Genomic DNA, 23,083 nt, shown 5'->3' with positions numbered 1-23,083 from the left:
ACATGGGGCAAGCCAGAAGTGGACCTATTTGCCTCTCACCTCAACCATCTTCTACCAAAATTTTGCACAAGGACTTACCATCCAAAAGCTTGGAAGATAGATGCCCTCTCATTCAACTGGAACTCCTTAGCAATCTATGCATTCCCACCTCTGCCACTGATGACCTCAGTATTACTAAAGATCAAAGCAGAGAAGCCCAAGGGAATCATAATAGCTCCAGATTGGCCAAGACAACACTGGTACCCACTACTACGGAGCATGTGTCACACCAGGAGGTGGGCCCTCCCCCAGTGGCCTCTACTTTTGACTCAACACAATTTCGAAACACTGCATCCAAATCTTCAGACACTGCAGCTTACAGCCTGGGAGATCCCATAAATAACTTCAGCTTATCTCTCTCCAAGGAAGTTCAGCGGATACTAACAGAGGCTCGAAGACCATCCACCAGAAAGGTTTACTTAGCAAAGTGGAAAAGATTCAGCAATTGGAATTCCAGCAAGGGTCATGATGCATCATTGTTGAACATCCCACTCATCTTGGAATATTTGGCAGATATGTTAAAGAATGGCCTCTCATATTCTTCCATAAAGATACATGCATCTGCTATTTCAGCTAGATACAACACTGATCCTCCTGTTTTCTCTCACCCCTTACTAAGACAATTCCTCAGGGGAATCAAGAACATTAAGCCACCAAGAAAGGTCCTAGTGCCAGCCTGGGACCTCAATTTTGTCTTAGAAAAACTGACTACCTCCATTTGAGCCAGCAGCTTCAGTTGACTTGCAATTTCTCTCATGGAAGACAGCTTTCCTGTTGGCAATTACCTCTGCAAGAAGGGTTTCGGAGCTACAGGCCCTAATGGCAATACCACCCTTTATTATTTTTCATAGAGACAGGGTTTCATTAAGGACCAACCCTACTTTTATGCCAAAGGTGGTATCTAGGGTTTCTTTAAATCAAGCCATTCATCTGCCTGCTTTCTTCCCCAATCCTGAGAATAAGGGGGAAAGACTGTTGCATACCTTGGACATTCACAGACAACTTAGATACTATCTGGACAGAACCAAGGCAAGTAGGAAGTCTGAACAGCTGTTTGTAGCTTACGCCCCTGCAGTCCAAGGAAAAGCAATTTCAAAACAGACTATTTCTAAATGGATTGGACATTGCATCAGATTCTGTTATTTCTTTCATGGAAAGACTGTTCCAGCCAATGTCAGACCACATTCCACCAGAGCTACAGCCACCTCTACAGCATTCTTAAGAGGGGTGCCTACCAAGGACATTCTAGAAGCTGCTACATGGAGCTCCGTGCATACATTCTCCAAACACTACAATCTCCCTCTATACTCCAGATCCAGAGCAGGCTTTGCTTCGGCAGTCCTTCAGGGTTTGATTGCCACACCATCTCTGTCCTAGAGCATACCTCCTCCCCCAGCTAAGCTATGGTATTCTACCCACATGTTATGACTGCAGTTGCATTCTTGAAGGACATAGTACAGTTTTGTACCTACCATAACTGTAGATGTCCGATAGACATGCAACTGCAGTCGGATTTTCCCTCCCTCCATACCCCTCTATGCCTAGGGTCCACTCCTATCCCTGCTACTCTTAGCTGGGGATATCTGTTATGGTGTATTTGTTTTATTGCTCATTTATTTGTTTGGAATCCTGTTTTTGTCTTCCAATTTGATTACAGCCTTCCTTGGAGGGCACCTGGCATCTGGGGCAAGAAGCACTGAAGAAAATGGAGTCGGCTGATGCTTATGTACTCCAGCCGCTCTGACGTCGGAGAGAAATGCGACATCAGCCGACGTCGGACCCAGACTTTGGAATCCGGCTGACCGAGGGCTGCCTGAGGCAGGACAACCCACATGTTATGACTGCAGTTGCATGTCTATCGGACATCTACATTTATGGTAGGTACAAAACTGTACTTTTTCATTCTTCCTCAACTCCCCACTCACCTACCCCCTCCTTTTATTTACTTCTGGAGTGATCTAAGAGTGTTATAGGAACTTCTGTTCCTTATGTGAGCTCCAGCTCCCCCCCCCCTTTTTTTTATTCTGCCACAGTCCTCGTATTTTAGGAGTAGCAAACCTGATGTAAGGTACATTAGGTTGCTAGGGAATTATGGGTAAAAGGAGCAGCTGGAGAGTGTTGGGACCCTGTTCTCTGGAAGAAGCGGCTGAATTAGATCAGAGTTTTGGATCCGAACCCATCAGTTGAGGAAGAGTGAAAATGGACAACACAGATGGACCATTATCGTTGGTACATAACTTGTTAATAACAGCACAGTGATGTGGTATGTAAACCATCAAGAAAGAACCCCTTCATACCCTTTGTGAAGTCTGGTTATGCAAACCTGTGAAATAGCCCAGGAGATGAGCATGATTCTAACAGTACCCCTACATCCCATACCAACAGAATGTTTTGAGAGGTTGAGTGTATGTCTAGTAGACCCCCCAAAATACATAACACACACACACACACACACACACACACACACACACATGCTGCAAAAGAATGCCTTTCTGGATCAGACCTGTTTATGGAGTATACCTGAAAAAGACCTATCTGTTTGTCCTCTTAACTGGCAACTGAGAAATTTCTCTGCAAGGCAGCAACTCCAGAAGCTTAGAAAATAAATTCCTTCTTGAATTTGATGGGTCTTTCTATGCATGTCTCCATTTTATACCCTTGATCCCCAGGGTGCTACTAAAAATTAAGGAGGAATAGCCAGAGTGATTTTAGTAGCATCTCTTTGGTCAAGGGATCACCGGTGCTCTCTTCTGACTAGTCTGGCAAAAGAAAAGTGGGAAATGCTGCCTCACTCTGCAGCTGGGAATCAAAAGGCTTCTCTTCCACCTCAACCTGGCCATTGTAAGGCTGACTGCTTGAATGATTTTACTGCTGGTTTCCATGTAGGTGCATACGTTCTGAGTATGTGCTGAAAATTACAAGGAGACTAGGAAAATAAATGCAGGGAAATCTTACTTAGCTAAATTGAAAGATTCTTTCTCTGGTGCCAGTCTAGGAATTTAGACCAAAAACAAAAATAAATATGGTTCTGGAATATGTTACAACTTTCTAAAAGTGCTTAACTTGCAGATCTGTCAAAGTACATTTTCCTGCCTTTTCAACCTGTCTACCCATGCATCCACCCTCATACTTAAGGCATATTAAGCAGTTCCTAACAGGGATCCTTCATTTTAAACAAAAAAGAAAAAATATATATATATTGCTATGCAGCAAGTCCAGGAGGTTTATGATTTTGGTATGAAAGTATTTGCATTGATATAAATACTCCAAGAAGACACCTCAGGAACACCTCCGGATTTCTGCTCAGCTAGACAGCAAGTACTGAAGATATGTTGGGGAAGAGAGAGAGAAATTTAAGACCATATTTGCTAGAAATGTAAGGAGTTAACAGATTTTAAACATTCCCTTCAGAGTACTCAAACAGAAGTGGTAGGGGGACAAATTGTAGTAAAGACAATTATTTTGAGTTGTGATACGGTGTTTGAACTGCCTGGACAAAGTAAGGACCAAGTTTAATGATGTGGTGGTCAAAGCAATTACTAGAAAATTGAAGTTAAAAATAATAAAATCAAGCTGTAGTGGAATCTTTGAATGTTGTAAAAGGAGATAAAAGTACTGGAGGCTGAATTATTAGAAAAGGAAAGAAACAAATTTTGTGGAAATGTATGGATTTTATATAAGCTAAACATATACAGTAATGCTCAGGAGGACGGTGAATGTTTAAGGGAAGACAGGAACTGAGCAGCTTAGGTAACAAAGTGATTGAAAGTTGTTAAAAAGAAAACATGTATATGTCAGGATGATAACTGAAGCATGTTAGTTTGTTCTGTTAATGATAGTGAATCCTTGTGACTGCTGAAGATGTGATTTAATAAAATGCTTAAATTGTTCCACAATCTGATCTTGTCAGTTTTAGTAAAGTTAACCCTGGCTTCATATGAGGCAACTCCTTCAGTTTTTCTGCATTGTTTTTGAAGATGCTTTTTGGTTTCCCCCTGTAGGAGACTTTCTGAACTTTAGGCCTTAATGTGCAAAGAACCCTTCTTAGTGCTTCACCAGGTCAGCATATCCCTTCTTTTAAGCTTAAGGTGTTCATAAGTAAGAACTTGGCAATCAGTCCTCAAAATATTACATGGCTAGCCAGTACCCAGACAGTGACTAGAGGTGTGAGGCAAAACCTTGTGCTTTTGAAGTAAATAAGTTGTATCTCACCCCTAAGCTGTCCTTTAACTGAACCATTCACTTATCGGTTTTCTTTCCAAATCCACAGAATGGAGGAGTTTGTGCATAAATCGCTTAGCTTTTACTTTCATAGGACCAAAGAATTCAGAGACTGATCAGCTATTCGTTGTGTTTGCAACAGAGGAGGGGGGAAAACTTGCTCATTGCCTTCCTTTTTGTTGTATGTCTCCATGGCAAAGCAATCCCAGGGCATATTGGAATCTACTCCACTAGAGCCATTCAGCTAACACACCCTTCCTTAGAGGGGTCAGCCCAAAGGCTATTCTTGAAGCAGCAATCTGTCCAGACTTTTTAGACATTGCATTTAAGGAATAGTCTCCAGAGCATGAGTCACCTCTAGTTCCTGGAGGGCTTTATCTTATGATTTTTTTTCTAACTGTGTGCCTTAGGAGTGTAACAGTGAATACTTTGATGAATGTAGTTCACTTGTGTTAAGAACTCGTTTTAAATATAGCTTTCTTCACTGTTAGGATGTAGTTACTACCCCCCACTTAATCCTCTTTATGACCTCTTTTCCTTGTTCTTAGGGTAGCACTGTAGAGCTTTACTCGACCTTCCTTTTCACTTTAATGTCAAGACCCCCATCCCTTTTATCTATGGCTACTTTCTGGAGATGGAGATTGCGGACACCTGGGGGTAGACATGGGAGAGACAGGACTTTTTCCGTGCGTTTGCTGGATCTTTGGTGGTGGTAATTTCTGCCTCGCTTTAGACATGGCTAGAAAAATCTAAATATATCATTGACTTTGCTTATCTGTTATATCACTAACATTCTTGCGTCCTGATGGTAGGACCTCTGCCAAAGTTGTGAAGGTTGGACTGGCCAGTTGGGCAACCTGCAGCCTGGAATCTCATTAGTAAGGACTGCAACAGTGGATTTATTCTCTGTCTACTTTTTTGCTAAGTTCCTTAGACAGCAGTACTTTTTTTTTCCAGGACCCATAGGTCCGAGGGTTTTGGTTGCATATAGGCACTCAACCAGCCCCTTGCCATAATACTTTTTGTCAGAAAGGCGTGTGGAGCTGTCATGTGGAGGCCATCATGCTTGATACCCCCTTGCTGATGCTAGTCCCATAAAGCCTTGTCTGCAACATCTTATAATCATCATACAATTAAGAAAGTAGAGGGCAGAATCCCAAGACTAACAGTGGGAGAGCTTCAGCACCCACAGGTCGGAACCCAAAGCATTCCCTGTCTGGCTCAAAAATCCCGGCAGCTCCATCTTGTCATAAGACGCTGGGTCATAAAACAAGGCATCTGCCATTGCTATAAAGTTACCTGCTGTTGGTATTTTACTTTTATGCCCAGCCAGCATGCCTCTCGGAACTGGGCTGCATTAGTAAGGGTTTCTTCAGTTCTTTGTCCTGCAGCCAGATACTGAATAGCTCTGTGCCTAGAATCCTCATTTACAGGGAAGCGGGAGTTTCTGTCCCATGAGAGACTTGGATCCTCTGATTCTGCAGAGAAAAAGGAGGAAGTGGGCTACCAGTCGCAGCTTTCCTCCCTTCTGGCTTATGACATGGACAGCAGGGACAGTTTGGTATGTGACTGATTACCAGTGGACTTGTTTGAGGACATTCTTAACAATATACTTAAATTTGCAGTTTCGAAGCCTTTGCTTTTTCCATATGTAATGTCTAGACCTTCTTAGTTTTTGGTCTCCAAAACCTATGGTAGTCCTTACAGCCCAGGAAGCCTTTTTGGATTCCTTTGAGACAACATTCTTTGAGCTAGTCTTCCTGACTTTTTTTTCCGAGTGCAGGATTTTCCTAAAGCTGTGTGTAAGAGCCTCATTGCACATCCATGTATTATCCTTGGAAACTGATACTAGAGCTAAGATGGGTCCAGGCACATGGTCCTGCTTAAAGAATCTGCCATCATATATATATATATATATATATATATATATATATATATATATATATATATATATATATTAAAAAAAAATACAATAAGCTGGTTGCGTAAGTGTGTGCATAACCCAAGTAGACTTCACAGAATTTTTCCACAAGTAGACAGCAATTGTTGATGCGATAGGAAAGAGGGGTATAATTGGGAACATAATTTTTGAGAATGCACCAAGATTGTAATTTTAAAAATTCCCTGCATGGTATTTTGTCAGAGGTATTGAGGGAGCAAATTATTTTAACTAAGGAAATTAATCTTTTGTGTCAGGATGTAGAAGCGAATTGTCTAAATATAGTAAGGCCCTACTAACTTTAATACCGTTGGCTGCCAAAAACAATCACTAGAAAATGGAAATCAGAAGCTCAACCAACAGTAATTTTGAGTACTGTAAAGAAGGTAAAATAATTGGAGATGGGGTTTTTAGAAGAGAGGGAGAAAACTACATGGAAGTAAATGGAGTCTCCTAGAACAGTACATGGAGAATGTTTAGCAGGACTAGTATAATTTTAGGAAAGGCAGGGCTTGATGTAACATCACATGGAGTGATTAAGAAATTGTACATGTATAATGCACAGTGGAGAAAATTAGATTTTTTATTTTTTTATTTGACTGTATGTGTGTACCCATGTCACTGTGTATTATCTGGCATTAATAAAGGAGTTTGCTTACAACCCACAATTTTTTTTTTCTCCAGAGGACCGGCTAGCCCTCTGTCAGAGATCCATCAGGTCCCCAAAGAACTTTGGGGGAACTGATTTTCTCCAGTTATTTTCAGACCATTTCTGTCTAGTGGTCATAGAGGAAGTTACCCCTACATCAGGGTAAGGAATTTTGCTCCAGGCTGCACCTGGTCCCAGGGAAGAAGGAAGATGTAGGCCCATTGTAGATCTATCAGTGCCCCCTTAGAATTAACTAATTTCAAGACATGACCTTCCATATTTTGCTATGTCTGAGGTCCAGTTGGACTCCTGCACCTGAAAGACCATTCCCATCCACAAAGAACACAGATGTTTCCTCAGATTTGGTTTTTTTTTTTTTTTTTTTTTTGCTGGGCTCAGTACTTTCACAAGAATAGGGTCACTCTGTGCCCTAACCCTGTTTTCATGCCCAACATAGCATCTGAACTCAGTGAACCAGACAACACCTTTACAAGTGATTTATCCATCCCTATGAAAATAAAGGTGAGAAGGTTTTACACTCCTACACGTGCTGCTGGCTTCCACCACAGTCTGAGAGGTATTTACTCAAGCAGGTCCTGGAAGCAGCAACTTTGTCTTCAGTTCACACTTTTGCCAGACATTACAACCGAGAGCAAGATTTGCCTCCGTCATTCTGCATGGGTTTTTGTCCCCTGGTCCATTTACAAGCCATCCACTCAACTTGCTACAAGTATGGGTGTCATCCGTGTCAGTACTGTAACAGTGAACTATGAAGAAAGTAATACAGTTGTTAGGAACTTGCACAATTGTAAACGTTAGAGGTGAGCTTCACTGTTGGGCCGTGGTGATGCAGTGGTTAACGTTGTTGCCTCACAGCAAGAGGTTCTTCAGTTCGATTCTCAGCTGGAATGCCTTCTGTGTGGAGTCTGCATGTCCTCCCTGCAGTCGAGTGATGTTTAAAGACATGCAGGTAGGTCCGTGAATGGGTTTGCCTTCGTTGAAAGTTGGGTGTCAGGCTGGCACCTCGGCACCGTAAAAATCTACTGCCAATCATAAGCGGACCGGCGTTCCACTGTGGCATCCCCTAATCGGGAAAAGCCGAAAGACATTACTAGAGTAAGCTTCACTGTTGCAGTACCACTTCCATCCCTACAGCTCCATGTCTTATTTCCTTAGTCTGGATGAGTACTGTATTCACTTTCTAGCCTTCCCAGTTAGGTTCTTCTCTGTATACCATACCTTACCCCATTTCTTAAGTTTGGACTACATCAAGGCAGGTTGTGTGCTGGAATTTGGGTGAGTATGCGTGAAGTCTAAGGCAAACAAAATATGAAGATGGTGATGGCTGATCAACCTCTATAGTTCCAGACATTCTGACATCAGAAGGGGGTGGGCAATTGTTCATACCACTGGGAAAAGTGTGAACTCTCGTATTCGGTTGTCTTTTGGCTCCTGCAGGCTGGAAATCCCAAGAGTTGGTACTGCAGCCACCCCACCCTGCCCTTTTGGGGGATGTTTTGTTTGATCCATGCCTGGAGGGACACAAAGTTTTGCTTTGGGAATAGAAGGCTTGACAACCTGCAAATGTGTGTGCTGACATAAGTCTTGCTATAGCTATATGTCTACTTGCAGATCCAGCATTGTGGTGATTAACAGAATTTTCCTTTTTTTTTTCACTGCTTTCTTTATTCATACTTGAAGATAAACAAGGGTATACTTTTAAGATTTAAACATTTTTTATAATCACAACCAGGACAGACATGGACTAAAGGGGAAGTTACTGAAAACAAAGCAAAAAAAATTGTCAGCCACTGACTGGAATAGAGGCTACAAACAAATTGCATTTATTGATGTAAGTACTGGTGTACTTGCTTCATTTGTAGATGTCAAGTCAGAGCAGGAGTAAAAAAAAAAATTTGCAATGTGGCACTTTTGTCATTAGTGAACTAGCTATGCCAAAATATGCTTTTGTGTTCTGACAGAGTACTCACTGTTAAATTACTCATAAGTAGAAATGTTGCTTCCATCTGTTTTTAGTAAGGTCAACTGTTAGAGACACAGTGGAATGAAGAAGTCACCCTTTTTAAGAGGGGAGGCCCTCTGCACTCCCTTAAACTAATTGCAAGATCATGCAACCCTTTTGAGTGGTGGGGAGGGAGTCGTGTCACTTTTCTGAGGATGTGCTTTGGAATTCACATCTAAACTACACACCGTACTTCTTTTTGACTCTTAAGTTGACAGCATGAACATTGGCATTCTTACTAAGTATGGGACTGAAACCTCATAAAACATTGACATTTTTAGCAGGTTTATGTATTTGTATTGTTTGAATCCACCTTAAAAACATAGGTGGACAAGTAATTTCTGTCATCTTGTTAGACTTTCATCTTTGTTGTAATAGGTGTGGCAGTAAACAGGGTGAAGAAGACTATAGGCCACTGTTTGAGAACTTCGTGCAAGACCTTCTGTCCACTGTTAACAAACCTGAATGGCCAGCTGCTGAACTTCTACTTAGTCTTCTGGGAAGGTTGCTGGTAAGAAAAAATGTGTATGGCTTATAAGAAGTTTGCTGGAAAGCTACAAATGAGAATGAAGTTAAAATATCTGAACTTGTATATTCATAACTTGAATCCATGGTGGTTTGACTAAATTTGTCTTTTAATAATTTCTCTGACAGATTTAAACCAAATGTTCTGTCCTTATGAATTTTTGTCTGCTTGTGTATAGCCTTTTCAGGTAGTAACTGTGGCTTGAGAGTGTTTAAAAGGACCGTTACTTCACACTTGTAGTCAAGTCCTCCCTGGTTAAATCTGACCACAAACTGATCACCATGGAAATCTCCATCTCACCTACACCCTCTGCTAAGATGACCACCCTGAAAAACTTCTCTAAAGCCGACTTTGGGCTCCTAAAAGCAGAGGTGGTTAACTTCTTGTCACCCATGCCAATGGAAAATAGCTGCATGACTGCCGAATCATACACCAATACACTATACGAGCATGTACACAAATGCATGGACCTTGCTATACCAAATAAAACTAAGATGCTCTTCTCCAAAAAAAAGGAACTTAATCTGGTGGTCCCCAGCCATCAGTAAACTCTACAACAGAAGGAAGAAACTGTTGCAGAAAAATATGTAGTCACAAGACTGGAAAACCTCCTTCATTAGTCTCAACAAAAAGCTGCGATCCCTTATCAAATCTTCTAAAGACAGCTATGAAGGCAGAATTGTGGCTGACACCAAAAACAACCACAAAACCTTCTATAGCTATATCAAAAACCTCAAAGGCATTACCCAGATGTCCTTCTATTCCTATGTAGCAGTATTTTTGGTGTGGGATTTTCTGCCTCAGGTAAAACCGTATGTCTTCTGCTGTACAAAAGCTTCAGCTTAGCTGTTATAGCTGTGTGGGACATCACACATAGTGCCATAAACCAGGGACCTTAAATGTGATGTCTGCACGCACAGACCTTCGAACTTTTCAGCTGTAGACAACCGACGCATCGTGTGCTTTACTCCTTCACTGCAAGATGTCTAAAAGCTAAGTACCCCGTTGGGTTTTTCTTCTTTAATTTCTAGCTAAAGCTTTGTTTGTTCTGGCAATCCTAAGCCAATGTCAGCAAAAAAGGGCAAATGCCAATGCGGGCGCCAGATACCCCATAAAGACATGCACGACCGCTGCGTTTTTTTGCTTGGGCCAAGAGCATGATCACAACACTTGCTCCATCTTGCCATTCTTTTGTTCCTAAGACTCTTTACAGCCGACTGGCCACTTTAAATCTCTACCTCGAAAACCAGTGGCTTAAAACTTATCTCTTAGGATGGATCCCGTTTTGGAAGCCTCAACTGAACCTCCTTGAAAGAAGGCCAAGTTTCCTAGGCCCTCTTCCTCTGCCACTAAGCTAACAGACACCAGCTACAGATTTAGGAGTTGGGGGACGTACCCCTCTCCCCAAGAGCCCTAACATTATACCAGAAGAAAGCCTGGTACCCACCATTTCTGTGGCACAGGTAAAAGCTGCGTTGTCCAAGGCCAAGAATACAGCATCCATGGACCTGATAAACATCCCTGGCTACGTCCTACATGAGCTACAAAACGAATTGGCACCACAACTTTGTGCCATGTTCAGTCATAGCCTACCTCCCCCCAGGCCCTATCACGATACCAGAAGTAAGCTTGGTACCCATCATTTCTGCAGCATAAGTAAAATCTGCATTGTCCAAAGCCAAGAATACAGCATCCATGGAACCTGATAATATCCCTGGCTGCCTCCTTCATGAGCTACAAAACGAACTGGAACCACATCTGTGTGTCCTGTTCAATCACAGCTGTCCCTAATGAATGGTGCACTGCTGCAATCACCCCGCTCCATAAAGGGGGAGCAACTACAGACCCTGGGAACTTTCGCCCAATTAGCCAGATGAGTCTGGTATGCAAAGCTATGGAACACATCATCATGGACCTGCATAACAAAGATGTAGGCAATCTCCAAACCCTTGACTCCACACAGTTTGTCTTTGTCCAGGGGAGATCCTGCCTGCTGATCCTGGTTGACTTCTTCAAGGCTGTCAACAAAGCTGTGGATGAGGGTAAGGCAGTGCACACACCCTACCTCGACCTGGCCAAGGCCTTTGATTCCATTACCCATTCAGGTATCATTGATAAACTTGCCAAGCTAGGCATCAGTCCTTACATCACTAGGTGAGTTGAAAATTGGCCCACTGACAGGACCCACAGAGTGAAAGTTGCAGATTCCAAGTCAGACTGTCGATCAGTCACGAATGGAGTCCCACAAGGCTCGGTCCTGGGCCCTCTCCTGTTTGGCATCTACTTCTTAAAAGTCCAGGCCAATACAGAAGGACTCTGGCTGACCAAGTTTGCTGATAATTGCATGCTAGGAGTCATTATCAACTCCCCAAGTGATGCAGACATCTTACAAAAGGGCCTGTCTGAGACCATTGACTGGTGTCAGAACCATGGCCTGAAGCTTAACGCCAAAAAATGCGTTATCCCCTTTGGAAAAAACTCAGTGCCCATGAATTACCATGTTGATGGGAGCCCGCTGAACACTGAAGGGGCCATAAGCGATCTGGGCATCCCGATCGACAACCACCTCTCCTTCGACCACCACATTGCCACTGTGGTCAGAAAGTCCTTCTACATGGCACATCTTATAACCAAAGGTTTTGCATCCAGGGAGAAAGAGGTAATCATCCCTCTCTACTCATCTCTCATTAGACCAGTCATCAAATATAAAGCCCCATTTGGCATGTACCTGACCAGACGCCTAAAACAGGTGGAGAGGCCACAAAAGTTACCTCACAAAAAGGATCCTAGGCCTTAAACCCATGGACATACCCTAGAAACTTCAGCTGTTCTCAGCCTGTTATCGTCTACTTAGAGATGATCTCTGCTTGACTTACAAAGCCATGTCTGACCCAGCCCTAATTGAAATGCTACACTTAAAGAAATCCCAGTCCCCCTGCGCCACACGCTTCAGAGTTCACAACCTCATTGCCCCAATTAAGAGAACATGCTGGAGGGACAGGTTCATCTCCCAAAGACTGCCCATAATCTGGAATAAGCTTTCCATTCATGTCAGGTAGAGCACCTCACTGGCCCTCTTCAAGAGAAATCTTGACTAGTGCAGAGAGTTCACTCCAGGGATAATTCCAGTTGCCCTACTGAATATGGGCACTGTGAACTAACACCGGGTGGCATGGTGCCTGGGCAATTTTTTTGGGCTAGGCTTGTAAAGGCTCCAGGGCCATTAGCCTAGAACACACCTATGAACCAATGTAAAAAAATATATATATTTTTTATTTTTTTCATTCTTATACAATTCCCAGCCCTACTTTAAGCAAAATAAATGCTCATTCCAAATTTAATTTATTTTAGCCCTGAGTGCAGTCATGGGGGGGGGGGGGGGGCAGACATCCTCATAAGACTGTTTCCTTGGAAAGCTAAATGTGTCCCACAACACACTTTAATTTAAGAACACAGTCTGTAAGATTGTCACCCTTCTGTATGTTGACAGAGTATAATGCAATTGACTTTGAATGGAAGACCTAAAAAAAATCATAACTTTGAGTCATTAGAACAGGTGTCATTGATTGTGCTACAGTTAGTCTTGCAAATGTTTTTCCTTCTGACACATTATATGTTCAGTGAAAGCAGTATATATATGTCTCAACAGATTACTGAGATAAAATAGACTACAGAAGTTTTGTAAGCTTGAATTCCTGGGCAGATTCCTCCACCCATGTTACCTCCTTCAGAGAGCCTGGATCTCACATTTCCAGCTTTTATAAGCTTAGCTAATTAGCCAACTGTGCATGGCAATAGACATCAAAGAAGTCACGTAGCATGGTGTGCCACTAAGTGTTAACTTTAGTCCTAGTTTCAGAGTATTACTTTCACAGGAATTTGTTTTACAGAATGTGTACATCACTCCAGAGTTTAGGCAAACCTAATCTCTCCTGAAAATGTGCACTGAAAAATACACAACTTGAAGTGTATTGTGGATGCCCACATAGGTTCATAAGTGTGTGCTAGACTAATGACCCTGGAGCCCCTACAAGCCTAACCCATAGCATTACCCTGGCATTGTGCCACCCCGACCTTAGTTCCCAGTGCCTCTGTCGAGTAGAGCAACTGGAGTGGACCCCTGGGGTGAATTTTCTATTCCCCATCCACTCATCAAGATTTCTCATGAAGAGAGCCGGTGAGGTGCTCAGTTTGACATGTATAGGAAGCCCATTCCATAGCATGGGCAGTCTCTGGGTTATGAACCTGCCCCTCCAGCACGTTCTGTTAATTGTGGTAATAAGGATGAGGTGTCTGGAGCGTGTGGTGCGGAGGGATTGGAATTTCTTTAGATGTAGCATTTCTAACAGCGCTGGGCTAAACATGGCTTTGTAAGTCAAGCAGAGATCGCCTCTAAGTAGATGATGTGAGACAGAGAATAGTTGGAGTTTTTTGAGTCTGTCCATATAGGGCAAGTGTTTAAGGCCTAGGATCCTCTTTGTGAGGTACTTTTACAGCCCCTCCAGTTGTTGCAGGTGTCTAGTGAGGTACATGCCAAATGGGGCATTGTACTCTATGATTGGCCTAATGAGGAAGAGTTGAGGGAGACAATGACCTCTCTCTTCCTGGATGCAAAACCCTTGGTAATGAGATGTGCCATGCAGAAGGACTTTCTGACCACAGTTGCAGTGTGGTGGTCAAAAGAGAGGTTGCTGTCAACCTGTGTTCCCAGATCTTTTATAATGCCTTCTGTGTTCAGTGGACTACCATTGATGTGGTAATTCATGGGAACTGAGTTTTTCCAAAGGAGATAACTGCACAATCTGAAGTAGTTAACTTTTATCTGCAGCCTGTGGGTATTCAGATCCATATCGGATCTGAGCCGGCAACTTTTCAAGCATCTGCTCCAAGCTCCTCCCCTTACCCATAATCCATCACCATCTCCTACCTTTCCTCCGATCTAATTTGCCACTTTATGCATCAGCATCGTGACCTCTGTAGCTCTGAGTGTAGGGTTGTTAGTAAGTGCTTTTTTTATTGATCATTTTTTCTCCAGATTGTGTGTGTGTGTGTGTGTGTGTGTGTGTGTGTGTGTGTGTGTGTGTGTGTGTGTTGTCAGATGTTCTTCGTGTTTCACTGTTGCAGTCATTACATTTGGGTAATCTGCTGGCAGGTTGCCCTCAGTCGGCCTGAATAACAAAGTCTTGGGTTCTGCGTCGGTTGCGGTCTCCTCTTCCATGACGTCAGGGGTATAAAACATACAGCCGATGCCATTTTATTCAGTCTTTCTTGCCACACGGAGCCCGAAGCAGAAGCAGTTCGCAAGTGCCGGTCGGCCGAATGACTCCTGAAATTTTCATATTCGAGTTTCAGAACCGAAGTCTTCAAACTAAAGCTAAGTACCCGGTTGGGGAAACTTTTTCTTGCTCCTTACCAATGTCAGTAAAAGTTAATAATTGCATTACTTGTGGGAAGCAAATACCTCATAAGGATTTTTCATTTGTACTGTATTCCTTGCCTAGGCCCTGATCACAACGTACCTTGCTGTCGGTTTTGTGCTAGATTTAACCAACACACTATTAAGCGCCTGTATATTTTTGCTTCTAAATATTTTGGTTCAAGATTTAACTATCCTGAAATGTCGTCTGTTAGTCCGACTACTGGAGTTCATAAAAACCACAAAGAAAGACAGAGACAGACTGTCGAGGTCCAAAGCAGATGACGAAGCTTCTCCTAAGCCAGTCGCTGGTTTGTCGGTACTCAGTGAGGCGCTTTCGCAGCCCCTGATACGTGCTACTTTTGAGTCACAGGCCTCTACCGAGACCCATTCGAAGTCCGGTATGCTGAGATTCTCAAGAGTATTAAACCCGCGGATGTCTGTCCCTTGGATGGGTGTCCAGAGCCTTTGAGCAAGCACCAGCTTCTGAGGGTGTTTTTAGGCCTCAACATTTTTATATTAAACCGACGCCAGCAACAAAAACAAGGTCAAAAACATCTATGTCTAAAAAAATCAACGCATGAGCCACCTGCTCAGGCCCCTATGCCTAAAAAACAGATGATCAAAATGGCTGAGGATTTGATTACCTTGATCAGGGGTTCCCAACCCCCTCCCTGCTAAGTGGCCTAGGCAATGCACCGATTATGAATCTTCAGATCAGGTTTTCATTTCTTCTGATTCCTCTTCTGATCAGGAATTTTCTATTCCACCCTATGAGGATTCTGATGCAGAGGAATCCATCCCATCTGCATCTCCTCCTGAGGACTACTCTTTTGGAGAGACTTTGCATACTTTAAATGGAACATTTTCACTGGGAGAGTCAGGACTTCTCTGAATCAAAAAAGAGGCTTAGGGATGTTATGTGATCTTATCTCGCCTACATTCTGACTGATGGGCTCGGAGCCGATCCCTCGGCTCCGACTCGGCACGCTTATGCTATAGAGCGAGGCCTCTAATTGGCTGAGCTATCTTTATCCCAGGATGCATCACCACTAATCCCCCAGATCTCGTTTGCCGCTTACAGAGCTTGGACGTGGTCTCAACATTGGCTGGGCTAAGTACTATATTTATAGTCTCTTTTCCTGTCAGTAGTTCACTCATTTCAACCCAAAAACTGTTTTAACGGCTATTTTTTGTGTACGAGTGTGTTTCTTGTTGTTTCATTAAGTTTAGCTTAAATTTTCCTGTCAGAGAAGGTTCCGTTTAAGTTAGAGGGGCCTTCCCCTGTACTAACTACTTTAGTGGCTGTGTGTGGGTCAAGTACCCATTTGAGTTAGAGGGTCTTGACCCTCCTTGTTTTTCTCCCTTTCTCTTTCTGTGTGTAAAAAAAAAAAAAAAAAAGGTTTTTTCAGTTTAAAATATTCTCAGTTTCTGCATACTTTGTACCTGTGTCTTAAAGTTTACTGTTGTGGTCTGTGTTTCCTTGTAGAACTATGTCTAAGGAACATAAACCCTCCGGGTTTAAGAAGTGCACGAGGTGTGGGTTCAAAATGTCCATAACGGATGACCACTCCTCGTGCGTCTATTGTCTTGGCGCCAAACATCTCCAGGAATCGTGCAGTGTATGCCATGCGTTTTCCTCCCGAGTCCTCCAGGAGAGGAAAAACAAATTAATCCTCAAAGGATTAATCAAGCCTTCTTTCGAGGAGGCTTTTTATCTTCCTCTCCGTCTCCTTCTAAGAAGAGGAAAGCGCCGGCTCCGACCAGTCAGTCGGAACCGACGGCTAAAAAAGCAAAGCAGACTTCTCCATCGGCTCCACGGACTTCGGAGCCGAGGTCGGAATGGTTTGCCTCGATGCCTCCAGCCTCAACCCCTCTGGTTTCGGAGCCGAGGTCTGGGGCATCGAGAGGCGGGTCACCCTCATCGGCTCCACTGATATTGGAGCCGATAAGGTTCATCGGCTCAGACACTTCCCCCTCGGAGCCGAAGTCCTTATCGGCGCCAAGGGAAATTTCCTTGAAGGTTTCCTCAGAGCCGATAATTGTTGAGTCCTTTCGGAGCCGGTCCCCGAGCCCTTCGGAGCCGATGGAGAAATCGGTTCGGGCCCGATCGGTATCCTCGAGATCTTCCAGGATGTCTGATTCGGACATCGACAGGGTGCTCCTTCGACTCTTCCAGTCTCCGGTGTTCCAAAAGATGGTTTCGGCTCCAGCCCATTCGGCTTCGGAGCCGATGGTCCACTCCCTTACTGTACTTCCTCCTCCAACAGCTTCGGCACCGTTGGAGCAGGTGTTGGTGGAACCAGTGGAGGTGTTAGGGTCAGGCCCGACCCTTGCTCCGACTCCGGCTCCTGGGTCGGAGTTCAGTGCACGGACTTCTTCCTTTGGCCCTGGGGGGGGGGGCTTCGGGATTGATACCTTCGGTCCCAAATCTCCCTCTTGGTGCGTCGGCAGCAGGAGTACCGTCCACTGTCGTGGCCACGGAGGGGGGACCTTCCCAGGATTCTGGTGGTCCCGCCTTCAGGGCTATGAGGAGTGCTCTAGCCAAATCTTCTTTGGCTACCTCCACAGTTTCCCCCAGCTCCTTCCCTACATTTGGAGACTGGGTCGTTGGCAGTTCCCCTGTCCGCAGACAGCGGAGCCCCTGGGCCTCAGGTTACCCCCGCTGGGGTTTCTCCCCCTCCTGGAGGTCCTTCTGAAGCCTCTTCGGAAGAACCTCCCAGGAAGAAAATGTGCAAGAGGAAGCACGTTGACTCCTCTGACGAGTCTTTGATATCTGACACCGATCTCGATGATGCAGAGGGGTCCCCCAAGTCGTCCTTGGATGATGTCTCCTTTGCAGACATCCTGGAAGCCCTAAAACAACGAGGCGGCTGGCAGTCCAAACCTCCCTCTGCTGATGAGTCGGTGTTCCTGAAGGCCTTCGGGGCTCAGCCCTCAGCCTCCTGGGTGTCTCCGCCCTTCGACGAGCTCTTGGATTTGATCTGTCGAAGGGCGTGGGAACACCCGGACTCTGTGGAACCGGTGCCCGCTCGTCCAAACAAATTTCTTTCGGCGCCCCCAGATAGAGAGTTCCTTACCAAAGGTGTGGCTGTGGATGCTATGGTGGTGGCATCTGCTACACAGCAGGATGTAGCAGAGGCTTCTACGTCAGTCCATCCTCCTAATAAGGAGTCTAGGAGCATGGATCGGTACGGCAAGCACACCCTAAGTTCAGCGGCCTTTACCCTGAGGTCTTTGAACTACCTGACGCACTTTACGAGATTCCAGAGGGATCTGATTAAGGAGCTATCCGATACCCTCTTAGGTAACCTGCCTGAGGAGCTGGCCCAGACGGTTGGATCTCAGCTGGCTACAATGTCATCCATTTCGAACTCGTCCATGAGGCTCATTTCGTATGCGGCCGAAGGGGCGAGTAGAGTGGCGGGTACAGGCATTGCTCTACGGAGACAAGCCTGGCTCCGCCTGTGTCATTTCGTGGAGGCCTTCAAGTCTTCATTCGCCGACGCCTTTGATGGGTCCTCCCTGTTTGGACCCAAGGTAAAAGACACTTACCCGCTGTGAACAGGAGGGTAAGACTCTGACTGCCGTAGGGGCACGATTTTCCACTCCCTTTCGGCCTTATCCCAAGGCTAAAAGAGGAGGGAAGATGTGGTTCGGAGATCGCAGAAGTCTTACCCTCTCAGCAGGAAGGTTCCCCTCCAGAGGCAGAGGAGGGGAAATTCATCAGGAAGACGCCGTCCCAGAGGCGGCAGAGGCCCCGCAACACTGGAGACCGCGAGTCCTTTCGTGGCTCTTCAGCCTTTCATAGTCCCTGAGGGATTGCCCGACTGTGCTGCTCCGAGCCAGTCGGGGTCGCCAAGCACCTAAAGGCCTGGGAAGGGATCACTCAGGACCGATGGGTGCTTCAATTATCGCCAGAGGTTACTCCATCCCATTCTGTTGCCCCCTCAGTCCAAAAGAATCCCGGACCCGCCACCCAGTCAACGGGATACCGCAGCCATAGAAATTTCAAAACTGCTGCAAAAAGGAGCCATCCAACCGGTCCCCGCAGACCAGATCGGATTAGGGACTTAAGATTCTTTTTGGTGCCAAAAAAGACCGGGGACTTGAGGCCCATTTTGGACCTAAGCAACCTAAACCGTTCAGTCAAGAAGTCCAAGTTCCGAATGGTCACTTTACAAACCATTCTCCCATTGTTGGAGAAAGGTGTTTGGATGTGCTCCATAGACCTCAAGGACGCGTATTGCCATATCAAAATACATCAAACGTCCAGGAGACACTTGCACTTCAGCCTAGGAGGCAGTCATTTTCAGTTCCGTGCGCTGCCCTTTGGTCTCACCACAGCCCCCAGGGTGTTCACCAAATGCTTGGCAGTAGTGACTGCTCACTTGAGGGGTCTAGGATTCCAGGTGTTTCCGTACCTAGACGACTGGCTTCTAACTGCCACCTCCAAGCATCTACTTCACGAGCCTGCAAGCCACAACATCACTGGGCAATTCCCTCGGAGTCACCTTCAATTGGCCAAAGTCTGTGTTACGGCCATCTCAAAGAATAAGATTCATAGGGGCAGAGATAGATTCAAACCAGATGCGGGTCTATCTACCTGCAGACAGAATTCAGATCATACAAAATCAGGTTCGAGCCTTACTCCCCAGGTCCAAAGCCCCAGCCAGAATGGTCATGCAGCTATTGGGATCGATGTCTGCCACAGTTCTGCTAGTTCCCTTGGCAAGGTTACACATGAGAATCCTCCAGTGGCTTCTTTCAACTCAGTGGTCCTTTCAGGAACTCCCTCTCAATCATCTAATATGGATCACAGAATCTTGCAGACGGGACCTTCACTGGTGGCTAGTGTCCTCCAATTTGGATCAGGGACGACCCTTTGTTCTTCCTCCTCCGGCGGCCACTTTGACCACGGACGCCTCCCAGACGGGGTGGGGGGGGTATTCCCTGGGCAGGTCAGTCCAGGGCAAATGGCTTCCGGAAGAGACCTCTCTCCACATCAACATCCTAAAAATGAGGGCAGTACTCCTGTCCCTTCAAGCCCTTCACTATTACCTCCCTCAGGGCGTAATTGCTGTTCACTCAGACAACATGTCAGTTGTCTGGTACCTGAACAAACAGGGAGGGACCAGATCCTATCCTCTTTGCAGGGAAGCGATGAGGGTCTGGGAATGGGCAGTCTCGACCAAACGCTTCCTAGTGGCTACTCACATACCGGGCAAATCCAATGTCATAGCCGACAGGTTGAGCAGAACCATCCTCTCTCCTCATGAATGGTCTCTGAACATGACTATTACAAGACAGATTTTCAGCGAATGGGGAGTTCCGTGCTGCAACCTCTTCGCGACTCCTCTGAATGCGAAGTGCAAAGAATTTTTCTCCCTAACCCTGGCTCGGGAAGAGCCCTATGGACGCGTTAGTCCATCCTTGGCCCACCGGCCTGCTTTATGCCTTCCCTCCAGTTCCTCTCCTACCCAGGGTAATTCAGAAGGCGTCTCTCTTAGGGAGCAAGATGATCTTAATTGCTCCTTACTGACCTCGTCAAGTCTGGTTTCCCTATCTTCGGAAACATGCTCTGGAAGGTCCATGGTTCCTGGACCAGGTCCCAGACCTACTGATTCATCAGTCGGGACTACTACACCAGTCCCTACACACATTAAAATTGACGGCCTGGCTCCTCCTCTTCCGACCATAGTCAGGAGACATGCACTAGACCCAGATGTAGTGCACATATTGTCTTCAGCCCACAAGTCTACTACTGAAGAAACTGTATTCTAGCAAATGGAAAAGGTTTGCTATCTGGGCTCAACTCCGGGGCCTGGACCCCATTTCTACTCCCGTGGCAGAAGTACTCAAGTTCCTGACCTCTCTTTTCAACCAAGGCTCTTCTGTCTCTACCATTAAAGTACAATTGGCAGCGATTTCTAATTTTCATGAATCCATAGACCCACCCTTAATGAGCAACAGGTTGTGTAAGACCTTCTTGAAAGGTGCTGCTCTATTAAGACCTCCGGTTTCTCATCCTGCACCTCCATGGGATCTCGATATAGTATTACGTGCCTTGACTTCTTCCCCTTTTGAACCGGCAGCTACCTGTGATTTAAAGTTTCTATCATGGAAGACAGCTTTTCTAGTGGCAATTACTTCAGCCAGAAGGGTTTCAGAACTTCAAGCTTTGTCAGTGAAACCCCCGTACTTGGTTTTTCATACAGACAGGGTTTCCCTCAGACCAAATCCTTCTTTTGTTCCTAAAGTCTGTTCTACTTTATGCCTGCAACAGTCATTAGAGCTCCCAGTTTTTTTCCCAAAATACTCCAATAAAGCGGAATTTATTTTCCACACACTAGATGTCCACAGGCAGTTACGTTTTTATTTGGCTAGGACCAAACAATCAAGATCAGTTGTTTGTGTCCTTTGCAGAAAACAAATTGGGCAACGCGGTCACAAAGGTCACTATTGCCAAATGGATCAGGGACTGTATTACTCAAGCTTATATTTATTCTAACAAAGAGCTTTCCACCTCTGTCAAGGCTCATTCTACAAGGGCTGTGGCTACTTCGGTAGCATTTCATTCTAAGCTTGCTATTAGTGACATTTGTGCTGCGGCTACATGGTCTTCCCCGCATACCTTCATTTCTCACTACAAATTAGATGTGGCATCTAGAGGACGAGCTTCATTTGGTTCCACAGTGCTCAGGAGTGTTTTCCAATGAGCCACCCGAGATTTAGGTGCTAGGGACGCTGTCCCATCAGTCAGAATGTAGGCGAGATAGGATCACATAACATCTTTTAGTTATGTACTCACCATAACTTCAGATGTTTGGGATCCATCTCGCCTACATTCCTAATAACCCACCCTCCTTCCCCCTTCCTTGGAGATCAGAGGATATCAGAAGGTCCGAATCCTGTTGTTTCATCTGAAACATCTAACAATGTTATATAATCAAGCTGTGCATGTGTGCATGAATGCGGACAAACAAGATCTGGGGGATTATTGGTGGTGCATCCTGGGATAAAGATAGCTCAGCCAATTAGAGGCCTCGCTCTATAGCATAAGCGTGCCGAGTCGGAGCCGAGGGATCGGCTCCGAGCCCATCAGTCAGAATGTAGGCGAGATGGATCCCAAACATCTGAAGTTATGGTGAGTACATAACTAAAAGATTTCCTCCTCCTTCCTCAGCATAGGTCTTTGGCAATACCTCCTGTACTAGACATTGTTGATGTTTTTTTTGGAATCAAGCATGGCTCCTGATTCTCTGCTTCCAGGTCCTAGTAAGCCAGACAGATATTACAGGGTTCCTGACTCTCACAAATTTATTTTCAAAAATCCTGCTGCTGATCCTGAGACTATTTCTCAGGATCCCAAGGGTGTAATGGCCTCTACAGCCAAAAATCCTACCCCTTCTGATAGAGACTCCAGGGCACTGGATAGATGGGGAAAGAAGGTTTATACGTCTGCAACCTTGGCAATAAAGGCCTTAAACTGCCAGTTTCATATGCTTAAATATCAACAGCATGTCATGGGCTTACTGAAACAGAAAATGATGTTGATTTCTGTTTGTGTGAAAATAGAGAGTTACAGGAATTATTGCATTCAGCAGAACAGGTTAGAAAGCATACTTTGCAATGTGGTTTTGATTCCTTGGAGGCCTCTTGTAGGGCCACCGTTACTGGATCTGTGATTAGAAGGCATGCCTGGCTCAAGGAGCAAAATCTGCCTGATCATGTAAAAGCTAAATTGTTGGATGCCCCTTTGCAGCATGATACTCTGTTTGGTAACAAGGCAGAAGAGGTTTTAAAGAAAATGGAAGACAAAGCTAAATCTATGCAAACTGTAAAAAGATTTCTTGCAAGTGCAGCCACCCAGGTTCAGTAGACTCTGGCCTACTAAAAATTGGTCCTTTCCTGTGTCCAACAAAGCCACTCCGGTCAAATTCAGGCGCTCAAAAGGCTCCAGATACCAATCACAGGGTTCTTACAGGTCAAAGCAATGGGGTGCCTCCACCTCCAGATCTGGAGGAAACAAAGCACAACCCTACAGTAAGCAGATTCAATGACTTTCCTCTACCATCACCAAGCACTTACCTTTTGGCAGCCCCCTTGGGGGGAAAACTAGCACTTCATGCTCAAAATTGGCGGTTAATTACCCAGGACAAGTGGGTATTAAACATAGTATCCCAGGGGTACAGATTTCATTTCCATACATTGCCAATTCCAAATGGATGGCCGGATCTGCCACAAAATCAGTGGGCAGAGGCCCAGAA

The 23,083-nt window shown here is 45.0% G+C and overlaps 1 protein-coding gene across 1 annotated transcript in view; it reads left to right on the top strand.

Annotated features, from left to right (window-relative positions):
* NIPBL (NIPBL cohesin loading factor) overlaps positions 1 to 23,083 on the top strand; it is a 4,951,262-nt gene that overhangs the window by 2,527,134 nt on the left and 2,401,045 nt on the right. The window contains exon 22 of the mRNA XM_044076429.1: positions 9,250 to 9,382. Within this exon, the coding sequence (XP_043932364.1) occupies positions 9,250 to 9,382 (133 nt within the window). The remainder of the gene's footprint in view (positions 1 to 9,249; positions 9,383 to 23,083) is intronic.

Source organism: Protopterus annectens, chromosome 1.part0, assembly GCF_019279795.1.
Source record: "Protopterus annectens isolate FY-2018-M chromosome 1.part0, PAN1.0, whole genome shotgun sequence".
NCBI classification, from domain to species: Eukaryota; Metazoa; Chordata; order Ceratodontiformes; family Protopteridae; genus Protopterus; species Protopterus annectens.
Note: the sequence above shows the minus strand (reverse complement) of the source record. Positions and strands in the feature narration are given on the sequence as shown.